Below are 12,945 nucleotides of genomic sequence, written 5' to 3'. Positions count from 1 at the left end.
TCCCTTCGACCACAAGCCAGAGGCACCGTGATCCGTGCAATGAGGATTTTCTACCACTAGGTGGAAGTACTTCCACATCTGCGAAGTTGTCACTGATTGAAAGTATTTTCCATAAATGTCCAATAAGAGGTGGTGCAGGGAGGAGGAAAGATGACAATGAAAGATGGGGAGCTTCAGGGGGTGAAAATAATAATAAGGCACTTTGTGTTTAACTGTTTTAGCCTTTATGGAAGAATCAACTCCCATCATCCACATCTTGGATAACTTCATTATAATTTCAATATTTCTGCCAGTGTGAACCCTCATCCACTTGCAAGAAACCAGCACCTGTGACCACTTTCTTTGTTACTGATGATGACTGCCGCTCTTCATCCTCTCTTGTACCCTTCTCACCCTCGGCCTCTTCTTTTTCTGTATCTAACAAAAATTATTTGCTTTCTACTGAAATCAATAATAATCTCGCTGAGTTCATGACTTAAACACGTTTGCCTTATTCCTAAAATACAATATAATAAGAATAAAAAAATACTTCAGTTACATCAACACTATATATAAAACAGACTTAAAACAATATCCCTGCTGTTTAATAGTTGAAGGGCAATTTGTTTCACAAAATAAAACTCAACAAACATTGATTAACAGACTCGACAGACTACACTGATTATTACATTGATTAAGGCTGGTAAGTGGCAATAAAGCCAACAGCAAACAGTTAACATTTTTCTTCATATTCAAGTATAATATATAATTAATTATTTCATCTTGTACAAATTTACACTCATATTGAACATAGTATAGATGTCTTACATTCTCAAAGGATTTCTTGTCAAGTAAGGATTCACTTGCAATCCAAAATATCAGCTGCTGTCGTGTTGAAAGAATATAGAATGCCATCGTTTGTAATTTGGGGGTACAGTTTTCCTTTGCTTTCTTTCACTTTGTTAATTTTTTGGAAATACATTTCAAACGGTCACCCTGACAGTCACGTCAAATGTCCCGTCCTGCTGTTATTTACACCTAATCCCAGAATAACTGAATTGGCCGCTCTCCATGGTGCTGAATGGGATCATCACAGCGCTCACACCATTGACAGCAGACATCCTGCCTCGGCAAAAGAACTGCGGTAGGTGACTGTTTTGGAGCTGTCACGACAGAAAACCTGAGCGCATAATGAGAACTCCTTCACTAAATACTATTTCAAATCTGGTTCACGTTCCCACTGTATACGTCAATGCCTGGATTGACAAGCGACCATGAATTCAGTGGTTCTGTAGTGAAGTTGAAGTATCCGCAGCGCCCATAGAGTGACTTTGTTTACAGGCAAGGTTGACAGTAAGTAGCCGGCCATGAGGGATATTGTAAAGATTACCACAGAAGGGGGATGGGAGGGTGAGGCAGGGAGGGAGGGAGGGAGGGAGGGAGGTGAGGACCAGGACTTCTCTCCTGTCAGTATAGCAGTGGATTCATGGTGGAGTACACTTGGATGCATTTATAATAAGAATATACGAGGCACTGAGGCGACAACAGGTAAGGGAATTGTTTAATTGAGAATATATGTGACCAAATTTGATTGAAAGGATAGTCAGAAAAAAATTTACTTGAAAGGATTTCTCCTTGCAATCCACAGAGTTTAGCAGCTGATTGCTGTTCGTTCCAAATATCAGATCATTTTATTTATTTATTTATTTTTAATCTTAATGATTCGTGTCACAGCTTCAGCTACAGACTTTCAGCTGAAGAATCGCTTGTGTATGAATGCAGGATGACGCGGTTAATGTCTGATTGATTGGGCAGATCCACGCCTGACCGTTTGTTCTCATGGCTTTCCCCATCATTTAAAATTAAAATTTACATTCCAGATAAAATCACTGGATTTATACACAGTCTGTCGGCTCTTTCTAAACGTGGCAAAGATTAGTTTAAGTGGATTACAAGATGCTAAGGCACCTTCAAGTTGAAGTCACCTGTTATAACACCAGTGAGACAAAGTTCTGTGTGTTTGAGGTGCAAATTTAATTACAAAAACAAACAAAACAAACAAAACAACTATGCCACATGCTTTTTAAGAAAGTACGTGGTTATTCAACTCTTTGGGGAGAAGTAGGGGAGTACTGTGAATGAAAAAATATTTAATTTTCCTTCATTTTAATTGTTGTAAACCAGTATTTCTTGCTGAAATAAAAATAAGAAAAGTAGCACACAGTGACACACAAATTAACAATAATAATTGCAAAGGCAGTTTTGATCGGGGGGGAAACAGAAGGAGTTTATTCAGATTTATAAGAAACAATTTCTACTTCTGGCTAAATTCGTTATGATAAAACAGCCAGTCTATATCGGTGCTGTCTGTGCAGACAGTTTGATACAAGAAGCAATATTATTTCCACGTGTGTAGAAGTGATGTCTATGATTTATATTAACTCCACTAGCAGCATTCATCCATTTTAGGTTTCCGATTGGTGATGAATGCATTTGAAGCTTGTCCGAACTCGGAAATGGGAATTTCCCAACAATTACCTTGCCAAGTTTCCAGGAACATAAACCATTAGATACCTTACGTTGCTGTGCAGAGGACATATTAGTATTTCTGTCTTCTGCAGGAGGAAAACACAAGTTTTATCCACCTTGAGGTCAAGAATGAAATATATTGTAGATTAATGTAGCACATATGTTATGTGTTTATCAAAAGCTATACGATGTTTTTGAATTTATTCATATCTGCTGGCCGGATTTGTCTTTGGTTTTCTTTTTCTATCTTAAATACGCTGTAATATTCTTTCTGATTTGAGTGTGGTCTTTCCAGTCCAGGTGAACTTGGAGGCTTCTTTGGCCAGAACATTTTACTTTCAGCATAATTGTTTTGTTTTTTTTTTTCATACACGGAGCATTGCTTTCATGCCAACTTTCAAAATAGCTCACATTTATATGGTTTTCAGAGTTTTTCCGGCATCATCCTGCAAAATGTGGGCTGCATACATATTTCCAACCAGGTGATGTAAGATTTTTGGACAAAGTTCAGTCTAAATCTCCACTGACCCAGAAACCACCGGCATGAATCTTTTTTTCATTTATTTCTTTATGTTTTGGCTCCATAAAAAAAAGATGATTATGAAAAGTCTAGAGTCTGATAATAAAAACCCGAATGACACAGAGTTCAGAGGGTGATTAGATTGTAAAAAAAAAAAACAACAACAACAACAAAAAACCCTCCATCATCATGGAGCTTTGACCAATGCTGGACATAAGAATGATCAGCAATATGAGTCTGTTATATATACACAGATATTGTTGTTTTGTTTTTTTTAATTTCCTGTGTTTCATTTTGGAAATTGACATCAGTCCAATATTTATATATGGGAGAATAATACCAAACTGCGAAAAAGGGAAGGTTGTAAGTAGGAATAGAACAGTCAGGTTTTTTTTAAATTATCATTTAGATCAAATATATTGTAGAAGAGTATTTTAACAAACAAGAAAGTAACATTTATGGACATTGTAATTACATTGTAATAACTTTCTAATTACAACAAAAGCATCGTTGAGGAGCGCATGTTTATCTGCTTCACAAAGGCAAAAAAAAAAAAAGTCCAAAGACATTGAATTAATTGAAAACACACATCAGAATGAAATGCAGGACAATTAAAAAACTGAGATGATTAAAAGAAGTGCTTAAAGCGGCACTGAACGATTTCGTTTCCAGGAATCTCAGAGATTCAGGAAGTTAATACTTATTATATAGTTATATTCAATCATCTTTGATGTAAGATGAAAACAAAACAGAGTAATATTCGAATTGGAAAGTGAGGATATTTAATCCAGTTTGCCTTTGCGCCCACTGTTTTTTAAACGTGTTTGAATATTTTATGTGTAATGAAACAGGAGCTATAGTTCATTGCATCTGTGAACTAAATAACGTTAATTAGAATTTTATTAGATGAGTTTGGAATTTAATTTGTACATTTTCTCACCTGAACCTAACAAAGTGAGTGATTACAATGACAATAAGTGTATAATTGTTTGCCATGGCGAGAAATCTTATGTAAAATGTTTTATGAAATGTAAAAAACTAATTTTGACGTCCTCCTATAGTAAAACCGGACGCCCAGCATGTTGACCCCAACTGGGGGACCCCTGCCAGACTAATTGCAAAATAACATAATGATTGTTAAGCTGACATATTGCTAAGTTGATTCCAATTATTATTATTATCTATATTTCAAAGTATCTATTGTTCTTCTCTCGGTCATCAATTGAAAGTTATCTTTCAATCTATCAGGACACACAGGCTCTCTGAGGTCCCCCCCCCCCCCCCTCTAATCCTCAGATTACACAATCCAGAGTGAAACAAAGCCGACCACCTACATCAGATCTCATTACTGAAATATGGTGTGTGTGTGTGTGTGTGTGTGTGTGTGTGTGTGTGTGTGTGTGTGTGTGTGTGTGTGTGTGTGTGTGTGTGTGTGTGTGTGTGTGTGTGTGTGTGTGTGTGTGTGTGTGTGTGTGTCTGGACGGAGGTGTGTCTGCATCTCAGCTGTCATGAGGGGGGAGGACTGCCCTTAATTTGTTTAAGCCGAGGATTTTTGGATTACCTTTGGCAATTAATCTCGTTACACTGCTGTGCAGCAACACGGGGTTGTGGGAGTAGCGTGTGTGTGTGTGTGTGTGTGTGTGTGTGTGTGTGTGTGTGTGTGTGTGTTTTAGCGTCACTGTTTCTGTATGAGTGCAGCAGCTGACAGCTGGACTCCTTATAGGCATGATCACCACAATCTGAAGGGATTTTTTTTCCCCTCATTCTGCTTCTTTTTTCAATGGTGACAAAGAGCTAAAAGGTAAAGAAATGTTTTTATTTAAATTTTTCTTGAAAAGCGACTTCATATCTGAGTGAATTCACAGCATCAACAAATGACAAGTATAGGCGCTGTGAGTGGAATTAAGTTTAATCTACTAAAAGTTAATTATCTTAACTATTCCAAGTATTTGAGTTTTTTGTTTTCTTTTCTTTTAATGATCCTGTCATGTCATAAACAATTAAACACAGGATGAGCAAACTGAGGCTCAGTACAAAATGAAAGTAAATAAAATGTTATTGTTCATGAGTGTAAGCGCCAGAATTAAAGTTAGATCCTTTTTAGATGCCTGGTTGATGAACAAAGTAAAATTACAGTTGAAAATTAAATAAATAAGGATTTAAAAAACAAAATTATATGAAGAGGAAAAATTATAAAAGAATGAAATGCTCAGTTTTATTTTACTTTAATATATTCTGAGTCTCTTCAGTGTCATTAATACACAGATTTAAGATCCAACTGAGCCTGTTGGAGCTCAATGAGTTTTATTTACATTGCCCTCTAGTACTGGTCTTTGTAAACCAGTAAAACTAAGGCTTTAAGTGAAAACGGAAAAACTTTTGCTGCATTTACACAACAACAGTGGTCATAGCCAAAGAAAACCCAACTTTTTGGGAACGCAACTTTTCTGAAATGCTGCTCCTGTGCATAACATGTTCTGCACATGCGCGAGATCGACCATAACAACAATGGCGGCCTCCAGAGCAGCATGACTCCCAGTCGAGACTTGGCAGTATTTTAGCCGACCGTCCCGCGTAAACGCAATCCAACATGGTCGTCTGTCCACGTGGATGTTCGTGTACTCCGATTGTTCACAGCGTTTTGTTTTCTGCATGCATGTGTGTGTGTGGTTTCAGCACTAAAACAAACAGCAGCGCCCACTAGTGGCCAAACACGGCAACTAGATATTTGGCGTTTCAGCCGTTTCTGAGCTTTGGACAAAATGGAGAGGCCGGAGAGTCAGGCGGCGGAGAGCGGATTAGAGAGATTACAGCCAGGTGAAAGGTCAAAAAGGATGAAGTTTGAAAGGACACATCTGAACGAAGCAGGGAGGGATACTCCCGCGGAAACGTCGACGTGGAGTTAGCTGCAGCATTCAAATGTTATAATCGGCGAATGTGTGGATGTAAATAATGATAAAAGAATTAAATAAATAAATAAAATATTCCAAAGTAGCCACTTTAGCGTCACACATCAGGTTTTTGTGTGTTTTTAAAATGTCATCGCTTGTTTGTTCTCTGTGGATTTTTCCAGCGCAACGATGCGATTGGTCAACGCGGCGGGGGCGCGGCCCCGCAGGGCGGCTGAGGAGGAGGAGAGGGAGCCCGCGCCGCCTCCACCGCCCTCCCATCACTCCAACCACCAGTTTGCCAGCATGAAGAATAAGTTCTTCAACGAACTCACACACCTGCCAAGTGAGCACAGACTCATCCAACTGCATCTATTCATGGCAGGAATTCCTGGAAATTCATCAACACTCGGCAGTAATCGCCCTCACTTTCAGCTTTCTTAAAGCTGTTCTGCAGTAAAAGATTCAAAATATCCCAATACAAGTGCTATTTTTTTTTTTTTTTTTTAGATGAGGTTTAAAAACAAATTTTTGACCAAAATAAATACACAGATAAATACCACAAACTGCCATCAAAATCCTTGATTTAGCTTTTTTTTTTTTTTCAATAATTCTGATATAATCTGTGGTATCTTTCTGTATATTTTAGACCAATTTACAAAGAATTTGCCACTTTTCAAACATATATTCCCAAAATTTTTTATATATAGTTATAATCAGAAACAGGTAGGATTGACATAATTGGTACAAATAAGGTGTATATCTAAAGAAATTGCCTGAACACACAGCGGCCACTTTACGTGAGCATTATGACTCAAATCATTTGATTTCACACAAAAAAATTCAGCTCATCTCCTCCAGCCTGTTCCTCGTCATGTCATGTTTTCATCTCATCTCATTCTTGTTTCCATTGTTTGTCTTCTGCCTGTCCTCACTTCTTTCACGTGACCGCTTCACTCATCAAGATCACAAAATAAAGTGTAAGTTCATGTCACACCTTATCCATTTCCTCGCCACTTTTTGAAAACAGCAGCAGAGTGTCATGACTCCCAGTCGATATTCCCCTGGGATTAGATAGTTATGTAGTCGAGAGTCACCAGTAATATCATCCCAATGTCTGTGTACTTGTCATTGTTAACGTTTAGAGCGTATTGTTCTGTGTGTGTGTGTGTGTGTGTGTGTGTGTGCGTGTGTGTGTGTGTGTGTGTGTGTGTGTGTGTGTGTGTGTGTGTGGTTTCATTAAAAAAAACAAACAAGAGCGATTTAAGATTTCTGACGTCCGTCAAAATGTTTCCACACCGCCTTCAAAATCTGTACAGTCATTTTGACGTAATCTTGCCAACAGACATGCAGAAAGACAAATATACGTCAACGATACGTAACAACAGCACCCACTAGTGGCCCAACCTGAATATTGAGGAACTTTACTTATTGTACCTTCACACACTACATACTACTCCATATTACCGTGCAGCGTAACTTGCACACCACAAAACGGGTTTTCTGAGACACGCAAACTTAAGACATGCAATCAAAAAGTTTTTAAAATAACACGTAGTTTGATAATTACCAGCAATTATCTTGAAGCAGCCATTAAAATACTGGAGAGACAGCGCTTATGAACATTGCTTTAATTCCAGAAGTACATTTTTTTTTTTATAGTTATTTTTGACAATTGTCACTGAAACAAGGTCCTGATTGGTTAAAGTTTTGGTCTATCAGTCGGACAATTGAAAAGTCTGTCTGTGCTTTTCAATAATTATGATCCTAATTGCAGATGTTGCATCTATATTTATCTATTTATATTGAAAAAAAAAACTCTTCAGAAATGTTTTGACATTGGCCTCAGAAGTCTGACAGTGGTCTCCTTCAACTACTAAAATCCACCATAAATCAAAACTTCCCTGAGATGTAATGTAATCAGGCCTGAGTTCTGCCTCACACACAACTTGTTCTCTAAATTACACGGCGGATACCGTTCTTACCTCTTCCTCTCACTCTTTTCTCCCAGTGCCCATGTGGGCTGTCGGTGCCATCGTGGTTGTGGTTCTTGCCCTCGTCGCCTGCATGGGATTCTGCATCTACAAGAAGTGCTTCAACAAAGGCAAAAAGCCCAAGAAGGTCCGCGAGAGGAAGGGAGGCCGAGGGCGCAAGAAGAAAGACAAGGACGGAGAGGACGGCGACGACAAGAAGGTGAAGAAAAAAAAAAATGATGGAGACAAACCGATTGCTTGCGCGGGCTGCTTAATGACTCTTTTGTAGAGTCCAAAACGCCAAAACCAAAAACGCAAGGCTACAAATTATAACATTTATAATCTGTTCTGTCCATTATGCACTGATGAGAGATCGCTGCACGGACTGACAGATGAGTCCTATTACTCAAGAACAACCCCAAATATTCATTATTATTTAAGATGTGCTCATTTGGCTGATCTGAAATTCATTCAAATCAGACAAAATGTGAATATACTGAAGAAAAGCTCACATAGAAGAACAACATTTCCATTGCAGCTCTTCGTTTTGCTGAAAGCAGCTCCCGGTTGGCACACGGACTGCAACTGAGAGTGGAAAACATGCCTGATTTTATCTATAAGACACAAGGGAGTGTGAATTTGTAATTTTATAAAAAAAAAAATCAAATTTCTTCATGAGCAGGTCAACAATCCAGTTGGTCTATGGCCTCGGAGAGGTCCTCCACAAATCTAGCTGCACCAAAAGCTTCACTGTGTCTCGGATGTGATTGTAATCACTGCTTAACTGTCCACAGCTGTTTGGCCTCCGTCCAGGCCGAGACCAGTAATGTCCGAAATCGCAGCTTAAACCGGGACAGACGTTATAAAAAGGGATGATGGAGTCAAAGCTGCTGTTGCCTTCCGAATACAGGCAGCAGAAGCTTTTTGGTTCCAGGGAGTCCGTTTACACCTCGGTCGGTGTTTAGGGTTCAGGTTACATTACGATGGAGTAACGTGGTTGCATTTTTACCAATAACCTTCAAACTATAGCTCATTCAACAAGGATCAACAGCTTCTATGGTCCTGCGAGCATTTCTGTGGAACGTGCTGCATCTGGTGGATTCTGAGGCTGCATCGTAGAACGACAAAAAAAAAAAAAAACACAAATGTATTTAAAAAATACAATACAAAATACAGCCTGGATGGATTTTGCACCATGCACTCTGACTTCCACAGCCCACATGCTTAGTTTTGTTGACTGTGAATGCGCACCTGATTGGCTGTTCCCCCAATGTTTGCCCGGAGAGTCCCCCCCCCCACTGTCATGTGGTGAGAATGGAAGATGGGATGGATGGTTTTAGCCCATTAGAGGTTAGATTGGCTCCGCTTTAATCCCATGTGCACACTCCATTTCAGCAGTTGGATGCGTGTCCTCGGCCTGGATGAGTGTTGTTTGTTCTGATTTTGAGGCCTTTTTGTTCTTCTTTCCTTTTACAGGAACGGGCTGGTATTGAGACACGGACATTTTTTGCAGTGTCGACAGAAAGCAGCTGACAAAAAAAACAACCAAAACCTTTAACTTCTATTCTTTATTTTCCAGGAAGGAGAAGAAGGGAAGGAAGAGGAGGAGAAGGAGTTCCTTGGCAAGCTGGAGTACTCACTGGACTATAGCTTTACTGATAACCAGGTCTACACAGACACTTCATGTTGGATTTCACACGAGCTCTTTTGATTCCCTGACGGATCATCTGACGGACTCTGTCTCCCTCCAGCTGATAGTGGGAATCCTCCAGGCTCAGGACCTCCCAGCCATGGACATGGGCGGGACCTCGGACCCGTACGTCAAAGTCTACATGCTACCAGACAAGAAGAAGAAGTTCGAGACCAAAGTCCAACGCAAGAACCTTTGCCCCGTCTTCAATGAGACGTTCACCTTCAAGGTCTGCTTTGACCGTGTAAATCAGTTCTAAACCAGTCGGCAGCAGATTCTTCTGAATTTGATCTTTTCCCCACAGATACCCTACAGTGAGTTGGGTGGCCAGACGTTGGTGCTGCAAGTGTTTGACTTCGACCGCTTCGGAAAGCATGACGTCATCGGCGAAATCAAGATCCCCATGAACTCCATCGACCTGGCACAGCCAATACACGAATGGAAGGATCTTGTTGGAGGAGAAAAAGAAGAGGTACTTGCTTCTTTTTTTTTCATTACCTGCTAAATGCAGTCCGTGTGAGCGTCATTATCACATTTGATAAAAAAAAGGCGTGACAGATGCTCTGTGAATGTTTTTTGGTCCCTGGCAGCAAGAGAAGTTGGGTGACATCTGCATTTCCCTGCGTTACGTCCCCACTGCGGGTAAGCTGACCGTCAACATCATGGAGGCGAAGAATCTGAAGAAAATGGACGTCGGAGGACTGTCAGGTGGGCACGCTTGAGTACAGTTAAAGACCGTGACTGACATGCTATTGGCTCTGCCGGACTGCAGTCTAACGTCCACTCTCTCTCTCTCACAGATCCGTTCGTTAAGGTTGTTCTGCAGCACAACGGCAAGCGGCTCAAGAAGAAGAAGACGTCCGTCAAACAAAACACTTTGAATCCTTACTTCAACGAAAGCTTCAGCTTTGAAATCCCCTTCTCCCAGATCCAGGTTTGTGTAAAGTCGGTTCAGTACTGGACACTTCTTCGGAGGTTTATTGGGCCCAGAGAATAAACCCTAAAGATTTAGTGACTCGCGGAAGTTCCTGTTTAGATGACTCTGCGACTGAGTAAACCAACAAAATGCAGGCAAATAACTACAGAGAACGACACAATGGCGACAACAAGACCCCAAATAATTCCATTCAACTCCAAAGAGGACCAAAATGGCCCAAAAAAAAATGGCTGCAAAGATACGGATGTGACGAGACTGAGAACTGTTGTAAAATAGTTCAGAACATGTTCAAAGTAAAAATCGGATTTCGTTTTTTACAAATAACACTTTCTGAAATGAGCCCCATAACTTCAATGTTGATGAAACCATCGCTGGATTCCTTACAACTGAATGCAAAATGGATATGAAGAGATGTTAAACAACCAGAGAAAGAAAGAAACAGTGCAGTTATTTAAATAAAATTAAAAAAAAGAAAATGTAAAACAACAACACACGCACAAAGAAGTGAAAAAAATGTATCTTAAAGCTCTCAAGTCCTTTTATTTAATCAACTTCATCTCACTGCTCAAACTGCACTGTCGGGAAAAGTACATTTCACCGCTTCTCTGTCTCCTCACGCAGAAAGTCCAAGTGGTCATCACGGTGTACGACTACGACAAGCTGGGCAGCAACGACCCCATCGGGAAGTGCTGGATCGGCTACGGCGCCTCCGGCGTCGGCCTGCGCCACTGGTCCGACATGCTGGCCAATCCCAGACGTCCGGTAGCCCAGTGGCACACGCTGCTGACTGAGGAGGAGGTGGACGCCGCTCTGAAAGCCCCCATCCGCTGAACGGGCCGAACATAGACGGATGCGGCATCATCTGCATGGAAGCGACAACTGTAGGTTTTATAACACAAAGTCTAAGTTGAGTAGTCATTTTTAAACGTGCTTCGAGTCTCACACACATTCCTTCTGTAAAGTTCACTATGAGAGCTATTCCACTGAACGGCCGTTTATGTTTGTTTCTGTCAGCTCAGAAATATGGGAAAGTAGGGCCAAGATGCACCTACTGGAGCTGAAAAGGGGAAAAAAAGACCTCTGGAAGTCGTGTGAAGTATGAACGCAAACAACATAGACAATGAGAGAAGCAAGGAAACAAAATAAATATAATTACAGATGTGGAATAGTTTTTAACGGGTAATGCTGTGATTGACGCGTCCACCGAATAAAAGATGATTTGGTGCCTAAAATGTGGCTAAACAGCTAATTATTGTGAACTTGTCGGTTTCTCAACCCAACAAACATCTGCAGTGTCATTTTTCTGGTGACGAGAGAGAGAACCTGCACGTCCTCTGTAAATCATATCTAATAAGGCTGATGAATAATAGCAATGGCGTCGTGTATTCATTTCTTTCTCTTTGCCCCGCCCGCTCCCATCATCCAAACAACCCGAAACTTTTTTTTTTGTTTGTTTGTTTTTTTTTTCAAAAATTTAAATGGTTATGTTTAGCTCGAGGTTTTTAATCATCTATTGCTCTGTCTTGTTGTGGCTATTTTTGTGTTTGAATGGATGAATATCCTGCTCGGGGTGTGCGGTGAGTGCTTTTGTGTGTGTGTGTGTGTGTGTGTGTGTGTGTGTGTGTGTGTGTGTGTGTGTGTGTGTGTGTGTGTGTGTGTGTGTGTGTGTGTGTGTGTGTGTGTGTGTGTGTGTGTGTGTGTGTGTGTGTGTGTGTGTGTGTGTGTGTGTGTGTGTGTGTGTGTGTGTGTGTGTGTGTGTGTGTGTGTGTGTGTGTGTGTGTGCGCGTGCGCACACGTGTGCCCGTGAGTGTCTCATCTATCATTTAAAGAATAAATAAATAAATGGAAATCTGTTTGTGGTTTCACTTTCGATAAATGTTTTGTGACCGTCAATAGAACAGCTGAATAAAGAAGACAGTTTCTAACAAATGGTGGTTTTGATGGATGGATGGTGGTAGTATTCTATTAGCGTGTATTCGTTGCTGCTACTGCCGTTGCTAAATCATATGAGCGCTGTGGCCTTTTCTGGCCGGGAACTTCGGCCTTGACTGATGCAATTGGTTCGAGGGGTCAGTTTGCACGCTTGTCGCTACGCACCCAGATCCAGTGGAGCAAGTGAAAGACTGGATTAACCGCGCGTCCTCTCTAGTCCCCGTCTCACGCAGAGAGCCAAACATGTGAGGCAGGAATTAGAGGGAGGCGAGGGGAGGAGGAGAGGAGGCCGCACAGCGAACATAATTACCACAGAGCAGAGGAGACGCTCGGTAAGTGTCTGTTGGGCTGCTCGCTCTGACAGAAAGTCATTGCAATTCCTCCTGATGCAGTGGGAGTTCAAACCGACATCCCACATACTCACTGTCAATACTTCACCGATCTATCAGATTTTTTTCTAATTCAGGGAGTCTTTCAAAACTACACGAGTTTGCCAA

At 40.8% G+C, this 12,945-nt stretch overlaps 1 protein-coding gene across 7 annotated transcripts; it reads left to right on the top strand.

The window, feature by feature from the left end:
- The first annotated feature begins 1,426 nt into the window (after positions 1-1,426).
- Positions 1,427-12,442, top strand: syt5a (synaptotagmin Va). Of its 7 annotated transcripts, none has more exons than XR_013936323.1 (10): positions 1,427-1,527; positions 6,102-6,284; positions 7,928-8,109; positions 9,469-9,555; positions 9,641-9,808; positions 9,884-10,051; positions 10,170-10,287; positions 10,380-10,513; positions 11,138-11,397; positions 11,531-12,439. XR_013936323.1 is itself a non-coding variant. In XM_080487965.1 (9 exons), the coding sequence occupies exons 2-9, from the start codon at positions 6,109-6,111 to the stop codon at positions 11,345-11,347; spliced, it is 1,221 nt and encodes a 406-aa protein (XP_080344091.1). In that variant the 5' UTR covers positions 1,427-1,527; positions 6,102-6,108; the 3' UTR covers positions 11,348-12,442. The 7 variants fall into 7 exon arrangements, 4 of the variants coding, with proteins under 4 accessions (XP_080344091.1, XP_080344093.1, XP_080344094.1 ...); XR_013936324.1 differs by having other exon boundaries at positions 1,434-1,527; positions 6,102-6,262; XR_013936325.1 differs by lacking the exon at positions 1,427-1,527 and adding an exon at positions 4,706-4,829 and having other exon boundaries at positions 11,531-11,763.
- The last annotated feature ends 503 nt before the right edge of the window (positions 12,443-12,945 follow it).

Source organism: Lipophrys pholis, assembly GCF_963383615.2.
Source record: "Lipophrys pholis genome assembly, chromosome: 19".
NCBI lineage: Eukaryota > Metazoa > Chordata > Actinopteri > Blenniiformes > Blenniidae > Lipophrys > Lipophrys pholis.
This window is presented reverse-complemented; position numbering and strand designations above follow the sequence as displayed.

Bases quoted from the DNA above. Each gene is read 5' to 3' on its own strand.
- syt5a (XM_080487965.1), top strand. From the start codon at position 6,109: ATGCGATTGGTCAACGCGGCGGGGGCGCGGCCCCGCAGGGCGGCTGAG. The intron at 6,263-7,927 runs GTGAGCACAGAC...CTTTTCTCCCAG, and splicing joins CGAACTCACACACCTGCCAA to TGCCCATGTGGGCTGTCGGT. The intron at 10,288-10,379 runs GTGGGCACGCTT...TCTCTCTCACAG, and splicing joins GGACGTCGGAGGACTGTCAG to ATCCGTTCGTTAAGGTTGTT.